This window comes from Kogia breviceps, chromosome 2 (assembly GCF_026419965.1).
Source record: "Kogia breviceps isolate mKogBre1 chromosome 2, mKogBre1 haplotype 1, whole genome shotgun sequence".
NCBI classification, from domain to species: domain Eukaryota; kingdom Metazoa; phylum Chordata; class Mammalia; order Artiodactyla; family Physeteridae; genus Kogia; species Kogia breviceps.
In genome coordinates, this window is record NC_081311.1 from 123142102 (window position 1) to 123166087 (window position 23986).

Consider the following 23986-nt stretch of genomic DNA (forward strand, 5'->3'; position numbering starts at 1 on the left):
GGAGGAATTCCTAGAAAATCAGACTTTGAAGGTTAGCAGGATTTGACTGCAGGACTTCAACAGGACTGGGGGAAACAGAGACTACACTCTTGGAGGACATACACAAAGTAGTGTGCACATTGGGACCCAGGGGAAGGAGCAGTGACCCCATAGGGGACTGAACCAGACCTACCTGCTAGTGCTGGAGGGTCTCCTGCAGAGGGGGGTGGCTGTGGCTCACCGTGAAGACAAGCACACTGACAGCAGAAGTTCTGGGAAGTACTCCTTGGTGTGAGCCCTCCCAGAGTCTGCCATTAGCCCCACCAAAGAGTCGAGTAGGCTCCAGTTCTGGGTCGCCTCAGGCCAAACAACCAACAGGGAGGGAACCCAGCCCCACCCATCAGCAGACAAGTGGAACAAAGTTTTACTGAGCTCTGCCCACCAGAGCAACACCCAGCTCTACCCACCAACAGTCCCTCCCATCAGGAAGCTTGCACAAGCCTCTTAGATAGCCTCATCCACCAGAGGGCAGACAGCAGAAGCAAGAAGAACAATTCTGCAGCCTGTGGAACGAAAACCACATTCACAGAAAGATAGACAAAATGAAAGGGCAGAGGACTATGTACCAGATGACGAAACAAAATAAAACCCCAGGAAAACAACTAAATGAAGTGGAGATAGGAGACCTTCCAGAAAAAGAATTCAGAATAATGATAGTGAAGATGATCCAGGACCTCAGAAAAAGAATAGAGGCAAAGATTGAGAAGATGCAAGAAATGTTTAAAAAAGACCTAGAAGAATTAAAGAACAGCCACCTATAAGAATTAAAGAACAAACAAACAAAGATGAACAATACAATAGCAGAAATGAAAACTACACTAGAAGGAATCAATAGCAGAATAACTGAGGCAGAAGAACAGATAACTGAACTGGAAGACAGAATACTGGAATTCACTGCCATGGAACAGAATAAAGAAAAAAGAATGAAAGGAAATGAAGACAGCCTAAGAGACCTCTGGGACAACATTAAGCACGACAAAATTCGCATCATAGGGTCCCAGAAGGAGAAGAGAGAGAGAAAAGACCCAAGAAAATATTTGAAGAGATTATAGTCAAAATATTCCCTAACATGGGAAAGGAAATAGCCACCCAATCCAGGAAGCACACAGAGTCCCAGGCAGGATAAACCCAAGGAGAAGCACACCGAGACACATAGTAATCAAACTGACAAAAAATAAAGACAAAGAAAAATTATTGAAAGGAACAAAGGAAAAATGACAAATAACATACAAGGGAACTCCCACAAGGTTAACAACTGATTGCTCAGCAGAAACTCTACAGGCCAAAAGGGAGTGGCACAATATATTTAAAGTTATGAAAGGGAAGAAACTACAACTAAGATTACTCTACCCGGCAAGGATCTCATTCAAATTCGATGGAGAAATCAAAAGCTTTACAGACAAGCAAAAGCTAAGAGAATTCAGCACCACCAAACCAGCTCCACAACAAATGTTAAAGGGACTTCTCTAAGTGGGAAACACAAGAGAAGAAAAGGACCGACAAAACCAAACCCACAACAATTAAGAAAATGGTAATAGGAACATACATATCAATAATTGCCTTAAATGTGAATGGATTAAATGCTCCAACCAAAAGACACAGGCTCGCTGAATGGATACAAAAACAAGACCCATATATATGCTGTCTACAAGAGACCCACTTCAGACCTAGGGAGGGACACATACAGACTGAAAGTGAGGGGATGGAAAAAGATATTCCATGCAAATGGAAATCAAAAGAAAGCTGGAGTAGCAATACTCATATCAGACAAAATAGACTTTAAAATAAAGAATGTTACAAGAGACAAGGCAGGACACTACAAAATGATAAAGGGATCAATCCAAGAAGAAGACATAACAATTATAAATATATATTCACTCAAGATAGGAACACCTCAATACATAAGGAAACTGCTAACAGCTATAAAAGAGGAAATTGACAGTAACACAGTAATAGTGGGGGACTTTAACACCTCACTTACAACAATGGACAGATCATCCAAACAGAATATTACTAAGGAAACACAAGCTTTAAATGACACAATAGACCAGATAGATTTACTTGATATTTATAGGACATTCCATCCAAAAACAGCAGATTACACTTTCTTCTCAAGTGCACACAGAACATTCTCCAGGATAGATCACCTCTTGGGTCACAAATCAAGCCTCGGTAAATTTAAGAAAGTTGAAATCATATCAACCTTCTTTTCCAACCACAACGCTATGAGATTAGAAATCAGTTACAGGGAAAAAAAAAACGTAAAAAACACAAAACACACGGAGGCTAAACAAAATATTACTAAATAACCAAGAGATCACTGAAGAAATCAAAGAGGAAATCAAAAAATACCTAGAGACAAATTACAATGAAAACACAACGATCCAAAACCTATTGGATGCAGCAAAAGCAGTTCTAAGAGGGAAGTTTATAGCAATACAGACCTACCTCAAGAAACAAGAAACATCTCAAAAAAACCAATCTAACCTTACACCTATAGGAACTAGAGAAAGAAGAATAAACAAAACCCAAAGTTAGCAGAAGGAAAGAAATCATAAAGATCAGAGCAGAAATAAGTGAAATAGAAACAAAGAAAACAATAGCAAAGATCAATAAAACTAAAAGCTGGTTCTTTGAGAAGATAAACAAAATTGATAACCCTTTAGCCTGACTCATCAAGAAAAAGAGGGAGAGGACTCAAATCAATAAAATTAGAAATGAAAAAGGAGAAGTTACAATGGACACCGCAGAAACAAAAAGCATCCTGAGAGACTACTGTAAGCAACTCTATGCCAATAAAATAGACAACCTGGAAGAAATGGATGAATTCTTAGAAAGGTATAACTTTCCAAGACTGAACCGGGAAGAAATAGAAAATATGAACAGACCAATCACAAGTAATGAAATTGAAACTGTGATTAAATATCTTCCAAAAAATAGAAGTCCAGGACCAGATGGCTTCACAGGTGAATTCTATCAAACATTTAGAGAAGAGCTAATATCCATCCTTCTCAAAGTCTTTCAAAAAATTGCAGAGGAAGGAACACTCCCAAACTCATTCTATGAGGCCACCATCACCCTGATACCCAAACCAGACAAACATACTACAAAAAAAGAAAATTCCAGACCAATATCACTGATGAATATAGATGCAAAAATCCTCAGTAAAATACTAGCAAACAGAATCCAACAACACATTAAAAGGATCATACACCATGATCAAGTGGGATTTATCCCAGGGATGCAAGGATTCTTCAATATACACAAATCAATCAATGTGATACACCATGTTAACAAACTGAAGAAGAAAAACCATATGATCATCTCAATAGGGGCAGAAAAAGCTTCTGACAAAATTCAACATCCGTTTATGATAAACACTCTTCAGAAAGTGGACATAGAGGGAACCTACCACAACATAATGAAGGCCATATATGACAAACTCATAGCGAACATCATTCTCAATGGTGAAAAACTGAAAGCATTTCCTCTAAGATCAGGAACAAGACAAGGATGTCCACTCTCACCACTCCTATTCAACATAGTTTTGGAAGTCCTAGCCATGGCAAACAGAGAAGAAAAAGAAATAAAAGGAATACAAATTGGAAAAGAAGAAGTAAAAGTTTCACTGTTTGCAGATGACATGATACTATACATAGAGAATCCTAAAGAGTCCACCAGAAAACTACTAGAGCTAATCAATGAATTTGGTAAAGTTGCAGGATACAAAATTAATGCACAGAAATCTCTTGCATTCCTAAACACTAACAATGAAAGGTCAGAAAGAGAAATTAAGGAAACAATCCCATTCACCATTGCAACAAAAAGAATTAAAATAACTAGGAATAAACCTACCTAAGGAGGTAAAAGACCTGTACTCAGAAAACTATAAGACACTGATGAAAGAAATCAAAGATGACACAAACAGATAGAGATATACCATGCTCTTGGATTGGAAGAATCAATATTGTGAAAATGACTATACTACCCAAAGCAATCTAAGGATTCAATGAAATGTTTATCAAATTACCAATGGAATTTTTTACAGAACTAGAACAAAAAAATCTTAAAATGTGTATGGAGACACAAAAGACCCCGAATAGCCAAAGCAACCTTGAGGGAAAAAAATGGAGCTGGAGGAATCAGACTCCCTGACTTCAGACTATACCACAAAGCTACAGTAATCAAGACAGTATGGTACTGGTACAAAAACAGAAATATAGCTCAACGGGACAGGAGAGAAAGCCCAGAGATAAACCCATGCACCTACGGTCAACTAACTATGACAAAGGAGGCAAGGATATACAATGGAGAAAAGACAGTTTCTTCAATAAGTGGTGCTGGGAAAACTGGACAGATACATGTAAAAGAATGAAATTAGAACACTCCCTAACACCATACACAAAAATAAACTCAAAATGGATTAAAGACCTAAATGTAAGACCAGACACTATAAAACTCTTAGGGGAAAACATTGGAGGAACACTCTTTGACATAAATGACAGCAAGATCTTTTTTGACCCACCTCCTAGAGTAATGGAAATAAAAACAAAAATAAACAAATGGGACCTAATGAAACTTAAAAGCTTTTGCAAAGCAAAGGAAACTACAAACATGACGAAAAGACAACCCTCAGAAGGGTAGAAAATATTTGCAAATGAATCACCCGACAAAGGATTAATCTCCAAAATATATAAACAGCTCATGCAGCTCAATATTAAAAATACAAACAACCCAATCCAAAAATGGGTGGAAGATCTAAATAGACATTTCTCCAAAGAAGACATACAGATGGCCAAGAAGCACATGAAAAGCTGCTCAATATCACTAATTATTAGAGAAATGCAAATCAAAACTACAATGAGGTATCACCCCACACCAGTTAAAATAGGCATCATCAGAAAATCTACAAACAACAAATGCTGGAGAGGGTGTGGAGAAAAGGGAACCCTCTTGCACTGTTGGTGGGAAAGTAAATTGATACAGCCACTATGGAAAACAGTATGGAGGTTACTTAAAAACTAAAGATAGAATTACCACATGACCCAGCAATCCCACTACTGGGCATATACCCAGAGAAAACCGCAATTCAAGAAGACACATGCACCCCAATGTTCACTGCAGCACTATTTACAATAGCCAGGTCATGGAAACAAACTAAATGCCTATCGACAGACAAATGGAAATAGAAGATGTGGTACATATATACAATGGAATATTACTCAGCCATAAAAGGGAATGAAATTGGGTCATTTGTAGAGACGTGGATGGATCTAGAGACTGTCATACAGAATGAAGTAAGTCAGAAAGAAAAAAACAAATATCGTATATTAACGCATATATGTGGAACATAGAAAAATGGTACAGATGAACCGGTTTGCAGGGCAGAAATAGAGACACAGATGTAGAGAACAAATGCATGAACACCAAGGGGGGAAAGTGGGTGGGGGGTGGGGGGATGAACTGGGAGATTGGGATTGACATGTATACACTAATATGTATAAAACAGATAACTAATAAGAACCTGCTGTATAAAAAAATTAATAAAATAAAATTCAAAGAACAGAAAGACTCATTCCCCAGATTCCTTGGAAATAGAACTTGAGAGTACAAAGCTTTCTTTGGCCTTAATCCACTAAGTAATTCAAAACAGACCAAGTCCTGCTATAGAGTACTTCAAGGATCTGCCCAAATGTTTTCTTTGACCTCCTTTCTCAGAGAAAGTGGGAAACTAGGACCTGGAAATATTTTGCTAAAGTATGTCTCCTAATTACTCAAAGCAGAAATGAGGCAAAAGAATCACTAATAGGAATGTTCTTGTGGACTGTCTTTTTAACCAACACTGGTCACCATTACACTACCTGGATGTCAAACACAGCTCAAAACAAGCCGTAAGACCTGGAAGAAGCACTTCTTATGTGGGGATCAGAATTAAGAACTGGCAGTAAGATTTGGTCATGATAATATTATGAAATGGAATGGCAGCTCATCGGTATTGGTTCCTGCATGTGGCTTGGGAAGCTTCCCTGGAGCCCACCAGGGCCCTCAGGAGCCCACCTTTGCACTTCTCCAGTGTCCCTTCCTTCAGGGCTTAAGTATGGTCCCCAGAGTTAGGACAATCTGATTTCTGCTCCCGGCTTTGCCCATTACTAGTCATGGGACCTTGGCACACCATATCATATCTTTGTGCCCGAGTTTCCCCATCTCTAGAAGGAGAAACTATACTTCACAGTTGGTATAAAGATAAAAGAAGATCATGTCTTTGAGCTCTTGGTTTTACTCTTGCACCTGCGGGCAAAGTAAGCCTTTAGTTCAGAAGTGTAAAATAATTTTATGGAATAATAATAATAATAGCAGAATAACTGGAAATGGTGATAATAATTCATTTATTATTTCATTCAAATATCTATCGAGTATTCACTGTCCTAGAAACTAGGAATACAACAGTGGGGGGAAAAACAAAATTCCTTCCCTTATACAGACAAATTCTAACGGGAAATATCAGTATCAAACAGATGAATAGGTAAATATATAGTATTTCTGATAGTAATAAGTGCAAAAGAGAAAAAAGTGAGTTGGGAGAGAGATAGGAAGCAAGGGAAGAGAAGTGGATTCAACTTTAAATATGGTGGCAGGAAAGGGGTCATTGAAAAGGTGATATTTAACTAAGATCTAAAGCAGATGGAGTGATCCAGTGGAAAAGTGAAGAAAAGCGTCCAGTAAAAGGAAACAGCAATTGCAAAGGTCCTGAGACAGGAACATGTGTTCCCAAATGGAGTGGCATGAGAGACAAAAAGTCTAGAGAAGAAGTAATAAGAGGGATTAATCATTAATAATATTATAGGCATGTTATATACTAAAAAAGATTGATAATTAAAAGTGGGCTAACACTCTACTTTTGTGATCTCCTATCGCTGTTTCAGAGGTTCCCATTATGACAAAGGCAAAAGGGCCCCTGAAGAACAGATGAGTTTTTGAAACAGAAAAGGATCTAATAGAAAAAGGAGGTTGAGAGTTAAGAGAAAGAACTGATTCTATTTTAGGACTTTCAAAAAATGGTAACACATACCAAATCAGTGCTTCAATGTAGGCTCACAATATACGCAGGCTCAGTATGATTCTGATTTCTCCTCTCAGGCTTTGCTTATATCCCTGGGACCTTTAAATACCTGTACTCTGAGATCTTTGTGGCTACTTCATTAGTTCACTAGAGGTTAATTCATCTGAAGCTGGACAGAGTGTTACCCCCAGTACCAAGTGATGGCAGCGGCCACAGAAAACCCTGGAGAAAGTGCTACTAGTCCCGGGATGGTACTGCATGTGCCATGGCATTCTGTGCCCACTTGAAAGAGAGTCTCTGAAAGTTAATCAAGAAGAGCCATGATGCCAGGTCAGGCCAGGCCCCCACTTACTGTACTGAGAAAGGATGCCCTACACGACTCTCACAGTGGAAAGCTTAGGTTCCCAGGAGGGTTTGCTGAAGCCACAGAAAACAGACTCCACTGTGGAATTCGTGTTGATTCCAGGGGTGTGCAGGCTTCAGCACACAACCGGGAGAGTGAACTATCTGAAACCCCTTTGTGTCAATTTCAGAAACACCTTGCACACAGAAAAGTAGCTTTTACTTTGAAAGCATATATGTTTAACCTAACAAGCAAACTTGAAAATATCACCTAATTTTCCTACTTCCTCCAAAAAAATTTAGAGAAAGGAAGGAGCCTTACCCTCCGTGAAAACGTCCTCTTTTTTGTTCTTGCTGAATCCGTATGTTCTCCAATCTAAGCGGACTTGGGATGAAGCCAATCTCACAGCCTTCTTTCACCAGCCTTCCTATCCACCAATCATTGTTATATTTCTGGAATGCAGGAATAAAACTGCTATCAACAGTAATTCACTGATCTTCACATTTATTAATCTCAGGGGACCAAAAGAATGAAACACTATATTACATAATATTATACTATACTATATTACATATACAAACACTATTTATAGTATATTATACTATATTATATATATCTGGGGTGGAGGAGTCCATAGAAGAAAGCAAACTTTTAATCTAAAGGCCCAGATAGTAAACACTTTAGGGTTTGCAGGCCATATGGTCTCTGCTGCAACTACTGTAATCTGCTATTATAGTGTGGAAGCAGCCACAGTCAATACGTAAACTAGTAAGCCCGGCTGTGCTTCAACAAATTTTTTTTCCAAAAAAGGCAGCAGGCTGGTTTCAGCCTGTGAGCCACAGTTCGTCAATCCCTGGGCTAAAGTCAGGTCTTAACCTTTGGATTCCTTTGGTCCTTGTCAAGAAGCCCTAGCCAATTCTTAAGGAATAGATTTTACATGGATAAATATGCACCAATGTAATTAGAACTCTGGAAGACAGGATAGACAAGACTAAGACGAAGTACACTGAAGAGTCTGTTTTTTGTCGAAAGCTTTGAGGTAAAAATTCCACCATTACTATCTGTATTCTACTCTCTCTGGGGAAAAATTATAATCTTCCAAATATAGGTTTGCAAATCAAGGTCCATCGTACTACCTGAAGAAAAACAAGCCTACTCTTGCAAAGGCTAAGCATATTATACATAAGTGGAATTTTTGTAATAATCTCCAAATGGCCTGAGGCCCAACAGGAATGAAGGAATTTCCACTTAAATAAAGTTCCATGACATATAAACTTGGGAAACAAACCCACACAAAGGCTTCAGCCAATATGGGGTGAACATGGTCCTATTTGATGGGCCAGCAAAACTGCATTTGTAATGATAGATTAGCTGAATCCTAGGGCAGGAGGCACATTTAATCCAAGCTACCTGCCTCAAGGGAAGGTTTCTGCTAGGTGATTTCTAGAAAGGAGATATTAGTCCTACTGTTTACATCCTCCAGAGATAATTCCAAAAACTTCCTTTATTGTCTTTAACAGTGTTGGGCAAGGTAACTCTCTCTCTTTGATCCAGAAAGCATTTAGTTTTTTCGAAATGTAACTCTCTATGGTATATTTTGCTTAGCTCAGAGAACGGTAGAATTTATATGTATATGACATTGACACGTTGTGAAGGAGGAATGGATGATTCTGTTGAATCATCGAAGCATGAAATTCCAGGTAACTGAGTAATTCTGAGTAACAGCATCACACTCAAAAGCAAAAAGATATGATTTAGAGATTTGGCCTTTGTTATGCACACAGCTCCTACACAAGGCCCCGCAAGGCATGCAGTCTGAGCCTGCACTGAAGAAAAGAGTTGACCTAATATAAAATCTTGAACAACCTAGGTCTCAGTTTCTTCCATCTTTCCATTGTTTATTTCAGGATAACAGGCCTGAAATACCAGGCCCGTTTATTTTGGAATTAACAAAAGGCAACTGGGAGACCCTTTCAGAATGCTTGGTGCACAGACCAGGAATTTAAATTTTACTGTGGTAGGGACAAAACACACAATGAGTCATAGTTTCCTAGCGCTTAAGTTACTTCCGGAAATCAAGTTAGCCCACCAGAACACTAACTTACTAAGACGTATCCAAACAACGTTACGGGGTTTCTGAAGTAGTTAAGACAACTTCCCAAGATGTTTTACCTTAGTTCTAAGAAACAGTGAGAATCTGACTTAACGTTAATGAAAGTTCTTTGAGCCACTTTGGGGAAAGCTGCGTTGTATGTTCAAAAGCTTAAATCGCCGGTCCTTTGGTATATGTGATAAGGAGAGCTGTAGCTTTTCTCTGCATTGAAGCTTTTCATTACTGAGGCAGTACTTATAACAGAGCATACCAAATGGTCTTCTAGGTGATGGATGAGAGGAAAGGCTACAACTCGATTATAGAAATATGTTCCTTTGTGTTGATATTCTGGGAGCACATGCCAGCTTTCTGGCAAGGTCACCTTAGTGTTGTTCCAATCCTTCTCATTTCCCTAAAATGATGAGCACCTTCTCTTTCTAAGATGTTTCCTTATCTGCGATTTCAAGACATGAAAACAAGTGGCTCTAATCCACATAGGATTACCAGCTCAATACCATACATCAAACTGCCAGACAAGAGAAAGTCACTGATCAAGGAGCACATACATCAAAAAAGCAACCAACTGGACAAATGGAGAAGATTGATGTAATGGTGGAAAGCAATAAAATACAGCAAGGTGGGGATAAGGGTGTGAGTAGTGTGCATGGAATATGTGAAAACTTCTCTTACCATTTAAAGTGCTGCTTCTCCTTGGAAACGATGGGTATGAGCAACTAATGAATATAAGCAACTAATGAATAATCAAATATTTTTGATGGGGATGGTGAGACAGTCAACGTAACCATTCAGATGCCAGGGTACATGTTTCAGGTAAAGAGTCCTTGTCTTCGAGGCAAATATGGATATCCCCACCACATACACGATTGAGAAAGCGGAAGCCGTCAACTCAGTGCTTCCTCAGCTTCTTGTAACCAAGGCTCTGAGCTGTCTGTGCCTGCACTCATCTTTTTCCTGCGTGTTATAATGAATTAGTGTTCCCCTTCGTATCAGAGGTCTGTCTCTCCTCTTGGGGTCTGGATCCCACGCTTCCTGACTACCAAAATCTTTACTCCTTTGCCTATCTCTCCTTTCCCATCAATCTCTCCCTCTCTCTCTGGTGGTTAATAGCAGCATGTTCTGGTGCTCTGATAGCTCCCATCTTGAAAGGAAACCTCTTTTGACTTCATACGCTCTTCAGTCTACTGCCCGGTCAGTGTCAACTCCCTTGAAAGCACCGTCTGTGCTTGCTAAATATACTTCCTAACTCCCCTTCTCTCCTCGTCACACTCCATCCAGCTTCTGTCTCTCTCTGTCTCCACAACTCCAGACAATGGACCCAGTGACTTCCTTGCTACGGACCACTTTGCCAACCCGACATCCATTCCTTTCTCCTTGTCTTAGGTGACATGTCGCAACACTGGCCACAGCTGGTTGCTTCTTCCTTTTGGATACGCTCTTCTCTCTTGATGTCCATGCCTTGCTCTGTCCTGATTTTCCTCCCAAATCTCATGTTTCTCCTTTTCCTTAATTGTTGAATCTTATCATGCACCCCACTTTTGCAGGATGGAATTCCTTTGAGTTTGATCCAGGGCTGTTTTCTCTCCTCCCTCTCCTCTCTCTTTAGGTGACTTCAGTCATTACCTCAGCTTTAAATGCCACCTGGATAAACTAATGATCCAAATTTATATCTTTGGCCCAACCCCTTCCTCTGAGCTCTAAATTCTTACATCTAACTTCCTCCTTCATATCTCCTTTGAGATGCCTACTCCCTGACCTCCCTTCCCATCTGTCCTCACTCCACCCTGGTCAACTCCATCCTAGTTGCTCAATTCATAAAACTTGATTTCCTTGATCATCTTGGATTTCTCCTCAATCTTAGTTCCTACATGTGGTCCATCAGCAGCAATGATCATTGAACTTCCACAATATATGTCAAATGTGTCTACTTCTTTCCATCTCACTGACACCAGAACAGCTCAGTCCCATTATTTCTCATCTAAAATGGTTCTAACAGTCTCCCTGATTCCGTACTTATCCCACTCCAATCCACTGTCTCTACAACAATCAGAATAGCCTTCAAAAAATAAGTTCATCCCACTCCTCTGCTTTTAAACTCTTCAGTGCCTTCTTACTATACTTAGAATAAAATATGAAGTCTTGCCATCACCTTAAGGTCCTACTTGACCTGTGCCCTGCTTACTTCTACAACTCTGTTTCCTGCTACTGGCTCACTGCGTTCCAGCCATATGACCTTCTTCCAGTTGATTGATTGTGCCAGCTTGTTTTGTCCTACCACAGGGCCTTTACATATGCTGTTTCCTCTCCTTAGAAGGCTTCTTTTTTCTTCTTTTTTTTTTAAGGCTGGCTACCCTGCTTAATGGTCACATACTCAGAAAGTCTTCTCTGATCACCCCTATATTTAAAAGTATATAACCTCCTCATCCCTATATTTTAAGATTCCCAGCATCCAGTTCATTTTTTACACAAAGCATTCACAATTTATAATGATTTATTTTTTCATTATCTGTCTCCCCACTAGAATTTAAGTCCATGAGGGAAGGTACTCTGTCTTTGTTTACAGCTGTCAGACAACATCTGTCAGACAATATCTGCCAACATTAGCACACACTAAATGCTCAAGAACTATATCGTGAATGGAACAAAGGAACAAATGTAGAATTTCACCCAGTTCACATGGGCACAATGCAAAGACAGTGAGACATCTGTAGACATCCCAGTGTTTGACCTACTTGCTATCATATAGTTAAAAAAATTAAAATGTATATGTCTTGGTGTCATTGATGCTATTGTAGAATGCAGAGCTTTGAAAGACAGTGATTTTCAAATTGTTATATATTAGCTGTGCACATCTTGTTTTGGACCAGAGGGTAAGTGCTAGTGTCTTAGTGACATTAAGTGACAGGTTTATGTTTTTCACATTCCTCAGGCTCCTCAGGGTCAGGTTTCACTTTATTGTTCCACTCTTACACTCTCCTTTTTCTTTTTTAAAAATGTTTTTTAATTACTAAACTTTATTTTTAAGAGCAGTTCTAGGTTCATAGCAGAATTGTGGGAAAAGTACAGAGAGTTCCCATATACCCCTGCCTCCACACATGCATAACCTCCCCCACTACCAACATCCCACACTAGAGTGGTACATTTGTTACAATGATGAACCTACAATGACGCATCATTCTCACCCAGAGTCATGTTGTACCTTCTATGGGTTTTGACAAATGTGTAATGACATGTATCCACCATTATATCCACTCCCCGTTTTCTAAGATCCAATTTCTAATGGCTCCTTTCCAGCAGAGCCAATGGAGACTATCAAGTAGGAATGTCCTCCAATGTACACCTCCAGCCCCACTGGAAAATTCTGTGCAGAACAGGGAAGTTCAAGGAAGGCAAGACTTTCCTCCTGACCCAGCCTACTTCTTGTGCCAATATTCTGGATGCCATCTCCTTCCCTCTACTCCAGCCCCTCATTCAATCAGTTAGGTCTTTTCCTTCCCATATATATCACTGCGTTCAACATCTCAGCATGGAAAACATATTTAAATCTTTCCCATCCTAAAAAAAACCAAAAAAAGCAAATAAACTTGTCCAAACACTCCCTCAACTCTATGCTGCCTTCTCCTGGCTAAAACCTGTCCTCCTTTTCAACTCAAAGCACTTAGGAAGAGCAAACTGCAATTCCTCTCCTCTGGCCTCCAGATTATGTGGGGAAAGGCCCATTGAGTAACTCCATGGGAGGTTCTCAGTTCCCCAGACACAGTGCACCTAATAGCAAATTTACAATCACATCACCCCTGTCACAAATCTTCTCCCCTCTCGGCCTTCTTTATTTTGGTAGCTGACACCACCCTCAGCCCTTTCAGGTGAGCTAGAAAAACTGCCCTCCATCCTTCATTTCTCTTCATCTCTCTTTCTCCACTATCCCCCCTCCCCCACCATGTGAAATCTTCCAATCTGGTCTATTTGCCTCTTAACTCTCTCTCCAAGCTGCTCCTCTTTCTATCATCTCTGCTTCAGCCACTGTCTAGACTTACCATGTCTCCCCAGCCTCTGCAGTACTCCCTCGGCCATCAGAGTCACCAGGTTAAGATAAGAGGCTGGTCACATCCGTCCTGTATTTAAAATTCCTCTCCAGCCCACTGCCTGGTGATCGAGTCCAGCCTCCTTGCCATGGCCTACAAGGTCCTTTCTCATCTGGTCCCTGCCTCTCTGACGTGGCCCGTCCCCTGTACCACTCCCCGCTTACCGCCCTCCAGCCAGTGCTGTGCTCCTTGCCCCTGGCTGTCCCTTCCACCTGAAACCGCCACCCCTCACCCCAGCCTGAACTCAGGCTTCACCACTTCTGAAGAGCTTTCCAGCCCCGCCATCCTCCTCTTCCTGAGCCGGATGGTCCCTCCTGCTCTTTCTTTGGGCTTCCACAACACCCATTCAATTTTACGGTAACAGCACTTCTCAACCCATGCAGAAACTATGCACTAGAGTCTGTCTCCCCCACCAGACTCTGAGCTCCCCGGCCGAGGGGACAGTGGACCTTCAGCTCTGGTCCCCAAATGCCCAGCACGATGTCTGACATGAAGGAGGATTTCAATACACCCAGGTTGAGTAAATGGAAGTTTTTGATGTCACTATTCCATCTTTCAAGGTGCGAGGCCTCAAGTGCTCAATCCCTCAAGGTTTCTGTTTCCCAAAGTCCTCTGCCCTTCTCTTAGCTTTAACAATTTAATTATTGTACTCTGTAGTGTTGGTCTGGAGGTCAAGGTCCACGGGACAATAATCCAGATGTTTATAATTACAACATCCCTTGTAAATGGTGCCTTCTGGGTAGGCACCATGCCACCAAACTCACGTTTCCCTAAACTGGATCCACTGATCTCTGTCAATGGATGGATCTGTCATGTTAGGTGATTAAAAGGTGGCCAGAGGACCACAGGTCTATCCTAAATCGATCCTCTGATGATTGTGATTCAATGTTTTAAATGTGTGATAATGTAAGCAATGATCTCAGGCTTCCAAATCTCGGTGAGAAGGAATAGAATTGGAAGGCTTAGCCAATTAAATGAGGTAACACATTGGCAGCTTCAGGGCTCCTCTCCATTTAGTTTGGCTCAGAGCTGATTCCTGGCCTTGGCCTTGCAGCAGGTTAGGGGATACAGAGTGCCCTACATTTACCTCTTTAATGTGTAGAAAGTCCTTGGCGTCAAAGGAGATGGCCGTGCTTGGAACAGGGACATCCTCATCCAAGGCACCACAGTAGCTCACATTTGTCTTCACAGCAAATGCTACAGGTTTGGACTGGGAACAGAACCATGGAATAAGGATGGAGGGAGGAAGACAGACGAGGATTTTTCACACTGAAATGTAGAACCAGATATAATGCATAGTACCGGGCAGTAAGGGAAATCACTTTCCAAAGAGGGATCTCAACTGGGTTCCACATTTCCAGGCAGCAGTGAGAAATCTGCAGGAAGGGCTCTGAAGAGAATTCAGTCCTATCAGCCCAACCATGTTTCCCCCTCCTGTCGTACTTTCCAACATCCCAAAGAATCATGCCCTAAAATTTGGGGGGAAGGGATGGAAAGGCGGGAGGGGCAGTCTGCTTTGGCCTCTAGTCATAAAACTCATGTTTATTATTTTAAATGGTAACAGACGCCTCCACCTTGGCATACAGGAAATGTGTGCTGGGTCTTAAATAAAAAGGTGGTGGAGGGTTAAAATAAATATTTTTGAAAGAGCCTTAGGTCTGAAAACCTGCGGGATCCCACTCAATAGAATACCTTGTCCTGCCAGGGAAAAGAAAGAAAGCCCCGGTCGGTCGGAGTAGACAGGAAGGGCGGAGCTGCTCACGCATCACCTCCTCCCTAGCTAACAAAAGCTGCTTCTGAAACTTTTTTTAGACAGATTCCTCCGCAGCAAAGTGCTCTTGGGCTAGTGCAGCTCGGCTGAGGTTAAGTAAGCCACCAGCCTAAGCTCACAGCGCTGCTGCCGACATCTGGGTGACCACAACGGCCACAAAATAGACTCTGAGAGAAACCTAAAACAAAAATTAGCCACAAGTAAGAACACCAGTTTCCAGCAATCCCGGACTGCTCTGTTATGGGCTCATTTATTCGTGCTGGGACCATGCCTGGGGAGCAAGAGTACTGAGGCAGGATCCGAGTTAAGAGTCTCACTGATGTCCTTTCCCGGGTGCTGCTCCAACCCCCTTCCGCCAACCAGCACAGGTTATCACGGGTGTGGAAGCAAAGGAAGATGCCTCGTGAACCCGCCTTATTCTCCTCTTCCAGCTCTTTTAAACATTTTACTGTAAAAATAGAAAAGGCAAGGAGCTCACTTTATCTGAGCTTCCTTTTTTTTTTTTTCTCCTAAAAATTAGAAAGACTAGATCAATATGCTTTAAGAGTCTATCGTGAAGGGCAAGGAGGAGAGACTGACCAGGAACATGTTATACCTGTTACTGCGCATAAAATTTCATTTGACAAAAGGTGTCTGTGCTCAAAAAAAAAAAAAAAAAAAAAAAAAAAAAGCCTGAAAGACATAGCATGGGAGATCTCTAGTGACTCAGGTCTAACATTCAAAAATGCAATTTGTTCTTTGTTGCCTCCTATCGGGGCAGGGATTCCTATGGGGGCCCCTCCCTGTGGACTATCTGAAGGTCTCTTGCGGCAAAGCCTTTCATTGCTCATCTTTGCTGAAATGCTAATCGTTGTTCAAAGCTCTGAACGGTGAACTTGAGGTGGGAGCTTGAAACCAAGAGGGAAGCACAGAGACACCAACAGGGAGACCCACTGACCAATTATGCACGTGTGGCCTGCAATGAAGGCTGCTGTCATGGAGAACGGGACAAGCACGCTGGCTCCTTGGGAGGCCCTCTAACAACACTGGGAGGGGCAAGCTGGATATGGGGCACAATCGCTAAGTTAGAAGATGACCAAGAATTTTCACCACCAAACCAAACACAAAAGGTAGTTGAAGGGGTCCGTGTCTCAGGATATGGCTCCCTGAGAATGTTACTATCACGGGTGAACAGATCATGGAGCCTTGCAATCTGGTGCCTTATCAGAATGATCATAAAATGATTACTCCAGAGAAATCTGAGGCAGGGGAAGAGCAGCTGATACCTGCTGAGCAACATGCCACTTTGGAACCCAAGAGGGGCAAGAACGTCACCTTTGCTCTCTCAAGCTGGATGGCCGCCTGCTGCTCTCTTTCTTGCCGAATTGCTTCCCGATCCTCTTCCAGAGAGACATCAGAGTCAGACGGCCTGCTCGTGTAGGAATCCGCTGAACCCTGGAAAGGAAAACCCGGAGTAGCTTGAAGGAGGTGATGTGGAGCTTCTTAAATCATCACATCTAACAGCATCCTGGAGTGGGTTCTTCTCACTTGCATAGAATTTGATAAATACGCTCTATGCCTTATTGCAGACATAAATTTAGATGGCAGAATATAGTTAAGCATCTGAGTAATTCGGAAGGTAGCAATGTTATGAAGGGAAATATTTTGACTAGATTAAGTGCTAGAAAGTAAACTGCAATGAAAATTATGTGATGTTCAGCCCCAATTCTTCTTGTTTTGTGCTATCTTTATATTAAGCCCATATCAACTTGTGGAACTGAAATTTCATTCCATTCTCTCTTTTATATACAGATTTAAAGGAGTAAGAGATTTAGCCTATTAAAAGAGTAACTCCTCCTACCCATATCTTGGATTACAGATGATCAATTTAAGATTTCAACACAGCAAAGCAGCAACCTGAATTAGTAAAATGATTTTCAGTTCCATTGTCAACGCCATTGAACAAGGATGTCCTCAACTGAAGCCCATTCCTAGAAGGACTATTTGAACAATAATGAAATCCAGCCTGACTCATGGGGCCAAGGAATTTCGGGCAGTGGACATCACTCGGTGCTCATGCCATAAGAAGAGATGAAAACCACAGCAGCTGAAAAGTTAAAAACAAAAACAAACACCCCAGAAGTTTGTTTTCTGCTTGCTAAAAGAACATCATTCTTACAATTTCCTTTAAGCTGGCATTAGAAGTTGATATTTGTGTAGATGATATTTACACAGCAGACGTATTGATAAAACTGGTGTATTTGGCATGTTTCATAAACCAGGTACAGATTCTAAAAAGGTGTATGCTTATCCATATAACTGAGAATTTGCTACCCACTGCAAAAAAAGGAACTCTAAGAATGGCTGACTGCTGAAACGGGCACTTTGAAAGTTTTTTCTAAACTTAGAAATGTTAGGGTTTCTTTGTTTATACATTATTTGTGAATTTGCTGCCTGTAAGGGTAGCTTTGTCTCAGTAGAGGGTGTCATTTTAGCTGGGGTAGTCTTTCCCACCGTAAAAAAAATCCCAGCACAGATTTTCCTGGCAGCCTAGAACAATAATTCCTGGTTAGAGTTTTATCAGAATGCCCAGTAGAACCCCAGTTCTAAATTCTAACTCTGCAACCCACTTTTGAAAACTTTATACAAGTTCCTAGACCACTCTAAGACTCAGTCTCCTCTTCTGTAAAATGGGGATGTGGTTTACTTCACAGGACTAAATGGAATAGGATATAATGAATACCTGATTATTGAGCCCTGGCTGTCACACCAGCGTGGGGCTAGATGCTTTGCACACCTTATCTCACGGAATCCTTAGTGCAGTGGGTAAGCTGGGATTCAAACACGGGTAATCCAACCGTACAGCCAGCAGTTTCAAACCCTACAGTGAGCTGGACTTGATATTAAAATACTTACTCTAGGACCTGGCACATAGTAGGCACACAATAAATAGACATTCTCATTTCTGTTTCCTAGTGCTGGTATTTCTACCTTGATTTAAAAAAAAAAGAGTTAAGAGATTCTAATCATTTTTCAGCTTACTTACATATGCAAGTAAGTTGCCCATCTTGAAATGTACAGTATCCTTTTTTATTGTATTTGCTGCATAGAAAACACGGTAAGTTTTTTTCCCCAGCTTTATTAAGATATAATTGACATCTAACACTGTGCAAGTTTAAGGTATACAATGTGTTGATTTGATACATTTATATATTGCAAAATGATTACACTATAAGTTTGATAACTGCAGTGTGTCCATATCCATGCACTTTATGCAGTGCTTTTGAAAGTGCCCTTTACAGAGGAAATGCATTTGCTACCCCAGTTATAACCAAACTCCTTTGTGCAAATCTACTGGGGAAAAATCTGGACCTACAAAATAAGTAAGTACAGGGTAACTATTTTATAGATGACTTCATTGCTTAAAAAAGAGCTACCTTGAAGTCCTTTAAAACAAGAGAGTTCTATCAGCATAAATCTTTTGTCCAAATTTAGGTATACCTGCATAAAATCCAGAGTAAGAGAGGAGGGAAACAATGTTTCCCAAAAATATATGAAAATGGTTTTGTGTTAGTTCCAGGCAATGCTTTGCTGAAGTGTGATGCGTGTGGTAGACCATTTTAAGGTGTTAGATGTCTGCGAAGGTGTCTGGACTATAAAGTGATTACGATGCAGGAAGTCAGGAAGGAGGCATTTGTTTTGAAAACACGTGCTCAGGAAGGCTAACGACTGCAGTTCACAAGAAAGCAGGCTGCCCAGCGGAGCAGTGAGTCAAACAGCTAAAATACACAATCCACTGTTGACACTAGAAGATGGCTAATTTCCTGAAAACTCCGTTAACGATTTTTCAAATCCTGGCATTCAATCATCTGCGCACACAAGGAGTGACTCAAGGGCTCCTGCAAATAAACTTTATTTTGAAATGTGAACAAGACTGTAAAGAATTTCGAAATTACTTAATAAGTTCTACTATTGCCAAGTATGTAAAAGCACACAATATTCTAAGAATATTGGTAGAGGGAAAAATAAAGCACTGTGATATTTATCTTCATAATTACAGTGTGAGATTCACAGCATTTACTCTGTTTTTGGTTTCTTGATTTTTTTTTTCTTTCAATGATGTCTATATTTCTCTGAATATGGAAATCATTGCTGCTGTCTCTCAAGGTCCTAGGGCTAGCAGAGATCCAATATCAAGAGCCCAAATTTGGCCCATGGACATGTTCTGCTGGCTTGGCACAGAACTGGTTTCTTGTTTCTATTGATTTTTATTTGATTTGTTTCAACTGGTTGATAGAGAGTTACAGACAGGAGTCCAGTCAGACAGTGGCAAGAATGTGAGAGGAGAGGTGCTTAACTTTTCTGAGATTCTATCCTCATTGGCAAAATAGGAATGAACCCTTCAGGGTTATTTTGGAGAATTACTAAGATGCCATAGTATAGCATAGCATACAAGCATAGTAATGGCACAAACAAAACCAGTGTTGTCCAAGAGAACTTTCTGCAATGATGGATATTCTGTATGGGTGCTGTTCAGTATGGTAGCCACTAGCCACATGTGCTTATGGAGCACTTGAAATGTGCCTGGCCAGAGGAAGAACTGAACTTATTTAATTTTTAAATGTTTAAAATTTTATTTCACTTTAATTAATTTAAAGGCAGATACCCACATGTTAACTAGTGGCTACCACATGGGGCTGTGCAGTGGTGCATACTCCAAATGTCAGCCCTTCCAGATCAGACAAGTGAATGTTAAACTTGATGTAAATCTGGTATTTTGATAGTTGCATTAAGTGGACTAAGTGAAAGTGGAATGTCCAGAGACACATATCACTCCCAACGGATGTGAGCTTGTTTCCTTCCACTGAGTTTGCAATGCACTTTTCCACAATGTAGAAGGGACAAAGCTTTTTCTTGATTACTTTCCCAGATTTCCCAGGGTGGATAGGTAAAGAGCCCCCTCGTGAGGCTGCCCTAGACAAAAAGGTCTCGTAGGCAACATGTATCTTTACAGGATAGCCCCTCACTTTCTTGCAGATGCTTTCTTCTCCTCCACCCCCTTCACCAAACATGTCCAGAGCTCTTTGCAAGGGCCCCCACCCAGCCTAGCAGGGTCCAGGCTATGTCTCCAAGTAGATACGCCTGGGCAGTGTCTAGAACATAGCAGAACCTCAACTTCATTGAAAGAAAGACACTCTCGCTCCCATCAAAATGTATTCTTTGTTCCATGATTTCAAGTTCTTCTAGGGTGGTTGGTTAATTGATCAAGGTTTATGCTAACTGGGTGTGATGTTGTTAGCAGACCCACCCCCCCATAACGTGAGATTTTTTTTTTTTTTTTTAGAATTATGGTTTTCAGTGCCCTAATCCCGAGCACTGGATAATGTGTACATTATCAGCACTTTGGCAGAACGAGGAACTTTTGAAATTATGCCTCAGAGATGAAAACTTAACTTTGCTCTAAGGTACATTGTACCGTGTCTTGTAAACAGAAGGTCTTCAAATATGTTGGTTGAAAGAAGGCAAGTTCTGCAGTCCACTTTTATTGGACAGAAGACCAGCAATTAATCCGACTAAGCTCCAATTTTAGGCTTCAAAGAGCAGTCAAGGGCAGCAAAGAAATATGTTCAGAAAAGGCCATAAACGGAAAGGAAAGAGAATGAATGCTTACTCATCCCTTACTTTATGTGAGTCACTAACTTATGAACTTTAGATGATCACATCAACACTACAGAGTAGGTTACGATTATCCCCATTTTATAGATGAGGCATCTGAGGCTCAAACAGGCAATAAGAACTTCCCTCCATGCCACTATCATAGGGCACATTGCAGGGTGCAGGGGTATGGGCAGAATCATTTTTAAAATTTCCTCTACAAAATGTGGTGCAAACTTACATTAAAAAGTCTAACATTTTAGTCACCTTCACTAAAAGAAAACAACAGTCTGCAATATTTTGTTAACATAGATCGTACACCAAAATCTCACTCGCTAGGAACGATGGATGCAAGTAAAGAAATGACATTCTTAGATCATGGAAAATAAACTGGAGACTGCTTTTCAAAAGACATGTTTGCTATTTCTAACTTCACATGGTATCTCTAGATTATCAAAGGTTTTGGTTTGTGAATTTCATTGAGTTTCTGCTTTAATGACAGGATTTTTACTCAGCATTTTAGTTATTAGTAGGAGATTTTAAGGCTCCCATGAGTTTTCTTTTTCTCTTAAGTGATAACTCCTCCAGTTGTGTTAAACTGCTTATTACAGGTTACTTCTTATCTTATAACTAAATTATAATTATATATCAATATGTAGTTAAAAACAAAATGCAGGCTTTGTCTAAATTATCTGACTAGTGGAATCCAAATTAATGGGTTCTATTATAACTGTTTTTATGTAATTTATTTAAAAGGAAGTAATATTATTTAGAAAACTTAGCCAACCTATCCTTCTTATTATGTTGACTAGTTTGGCAACTGCTGCAATTGCCTGGTTTCGGATAGGTATTTTTCTTTTTTCTTTTTTTTTTTGCATTTTTTCTTTGACTTTTATTGAGATATAATTGACATACAGCACTGTATAAATTTAAGGTGTACAGCATAATGATTTGACTTACATATATCACAAAATGATAGATAGGTATTTCTTTTCATTGGTTGTCCAAGGAGACCCATCAGTGGCGATACAATAACAGCAGAAAAGTTTCAATTGGCCTCATAAGTATAAAGAGGGAGGTGGCAAAAAGGCCCAGATGGAAATGAAAAGGAAATCTGTGTCAGTCATGGCCATTTAGGAGCCTGTGGGAAAGGAGAAGTTGCAATGTGGGGCTAACAACAGATCTGCAAGTTAAATCAGTGGTGATGTTGGTAAAGGGGGCAGATTCCTCTTAGCTTGGGCTACTATGAGGATTGCAGTTTCATATGGTTCGGCCTAATACACTGGGGGAAGAACAAAAGATAAAGATTACTTTACATGGATCCTATTTCACCAAACTGCTCTGATAATCAGTGCATGGTATCATACAAGTATGTAAGAAGTGCTACATCAATGAACACAATTAGTAATCAATCAAAACCCCCTGTGAGACTAAAGGGCAACAGAAGTTGAAAAAAGTCATGATCACATTTTGTATACAATAAGAATGTTATTTTAATGGTACGGATGATGAGCTTATAGAGCTCACTCTCCTTCTGGGAAAGGGAAAGTGACTGCCTGCTGGGAGAAGGTGGCTTCAAGCAGTCAAGCTTTACTTTGTACAGGTCACAGAACAACATCATGGGACACTGAGCAGCCACCCCCGGAACCAGCGCTGCCTGGTCAGAACTGAGAGCTTCTGACCAATCCACGGGACACAGGTGAGTGTCTGGGCAGCTACACCTGGCCGATCCCAGCACCCACACCTACAAGCAGCAGCCGTAGCACGTGGTCTTCATGCCAGGGCGGTGGCTCAAGCTGCACTAATCTAATGAATATATTTGCTCAGAAAATCCTGAATGTGCTGCTGGTAGCTGCAAAACCGCATAGTGATAAGGCCACCAATGGTTTCTTATAAATGTGGGCGTCTGTGACCCTTCTGGAAAAGTGACTGACTGACACTTCACATTCCCCCAGAGTAGTTTACAAAGCAGCCCACAAAACACTACTTTTATGTAGTGGTGTATTTTCTTGAGAGTCATATTAGAGACCTGATAACAGTAAATATGTTTCACCCAAAAGTAGCTCCAGGCAATTACATGTATTTAAAAAAAATTTTTTTAAGACTTTTCCTTCTGTCATATAAAGGGAGGAATAATATAGGTTGCTGTAGAAGAAAGTAAGGGAAGGACTTGAACCTCTCCTGTATCATTTCTGTAGCCTCAGAAATGGTTTGATGAAAAATTATCCTTCATTCTTTGAAAATATTTTGTATTCATAACGTTTCTCATTAAAGGGACGCATATTGATTGCATCAAGAATAGAAACCCCTCCCCAGAGATGGCTGCAGATGTGACGGAGGCCAAAATGAAGCATCTACTTCATTTCAGGCAGAGATCATGTCTTCCCCACTTTTGTTGTCCTCAGAGCCCCCAGCACAGAGCTTTGCACCTCGGAGGAGTTCAGAACTAATTACTGAATGAAAAAGTGAATAAGGAGGTTTCAAGGGAAGGAAGAGAAACACAAATGGACTGCCCGGTAATGCCCAGACTTCACCCAAAGGGAGTATACACTTTGGGCTTCCAGATGTTGCTGGAAACCATGTTGGAAGGAAGAGTGAACACCAATGTTAACTTGACAAAATGATATGAAAGTGACTTGGAAAACTTAATATTCAAAAATCTCTCAGAAAAAATGTAAAAAAAAAAGGATAAAGGAGAATTAACCTTTTAAAAATAGATATTAAAACATTATAAAACTGAAGTAATTAAAAATGTTTGGTTCTAGCAAAGATCAAAGAAATAAGAGTCCACAAATCAACCCCTATATATTGATAATTAATATTTAACAGGGGGACTTCCCTGGTGGCGCAGTGGTTAAGAATTCGCCTGCCAAGGCAGGGGACACGGGTTTGAGCCCTGGTCCGGGAAGATCCCACATGCTGTGGAGCAACTAAGCCTATGCATCAC

General features: G+C 40.6%; 1 protein-coding gene across 5 annotated transcripts in view; it reads right to left on the bottom strand.

Annotated features, from left to right (window-relative positions):
- CACNB4 (calcium voltage-gated channel auxiliary subunit beta 4) overlaps positions 1-23986 on the bottom strand; it is a 266875-nt gene that overhangs the window by 36384 nt on the left and 206505 nt on the right. For all 5 annotated transcript variants that reach the window (XM_059052303.2, XM_067026037.1, XM_059052305.2 and 2 more), the window contains 3 exons: positions 16720-16839; positions 14722-14844; positions 7764-7894 (listed from right to left, as the gene is read on the bottom strand). In XM_059052303.2, the coding sequence (XP_058908286.1) occupies positions 7764-7894; positions 14722-14844; positions 16720-16839 (374 nt within the window). The remainder of the gene's footprint in view (positions 1-7763; positions 7895-14721; positions 14845-16719; positions 16840-23986) is intronic.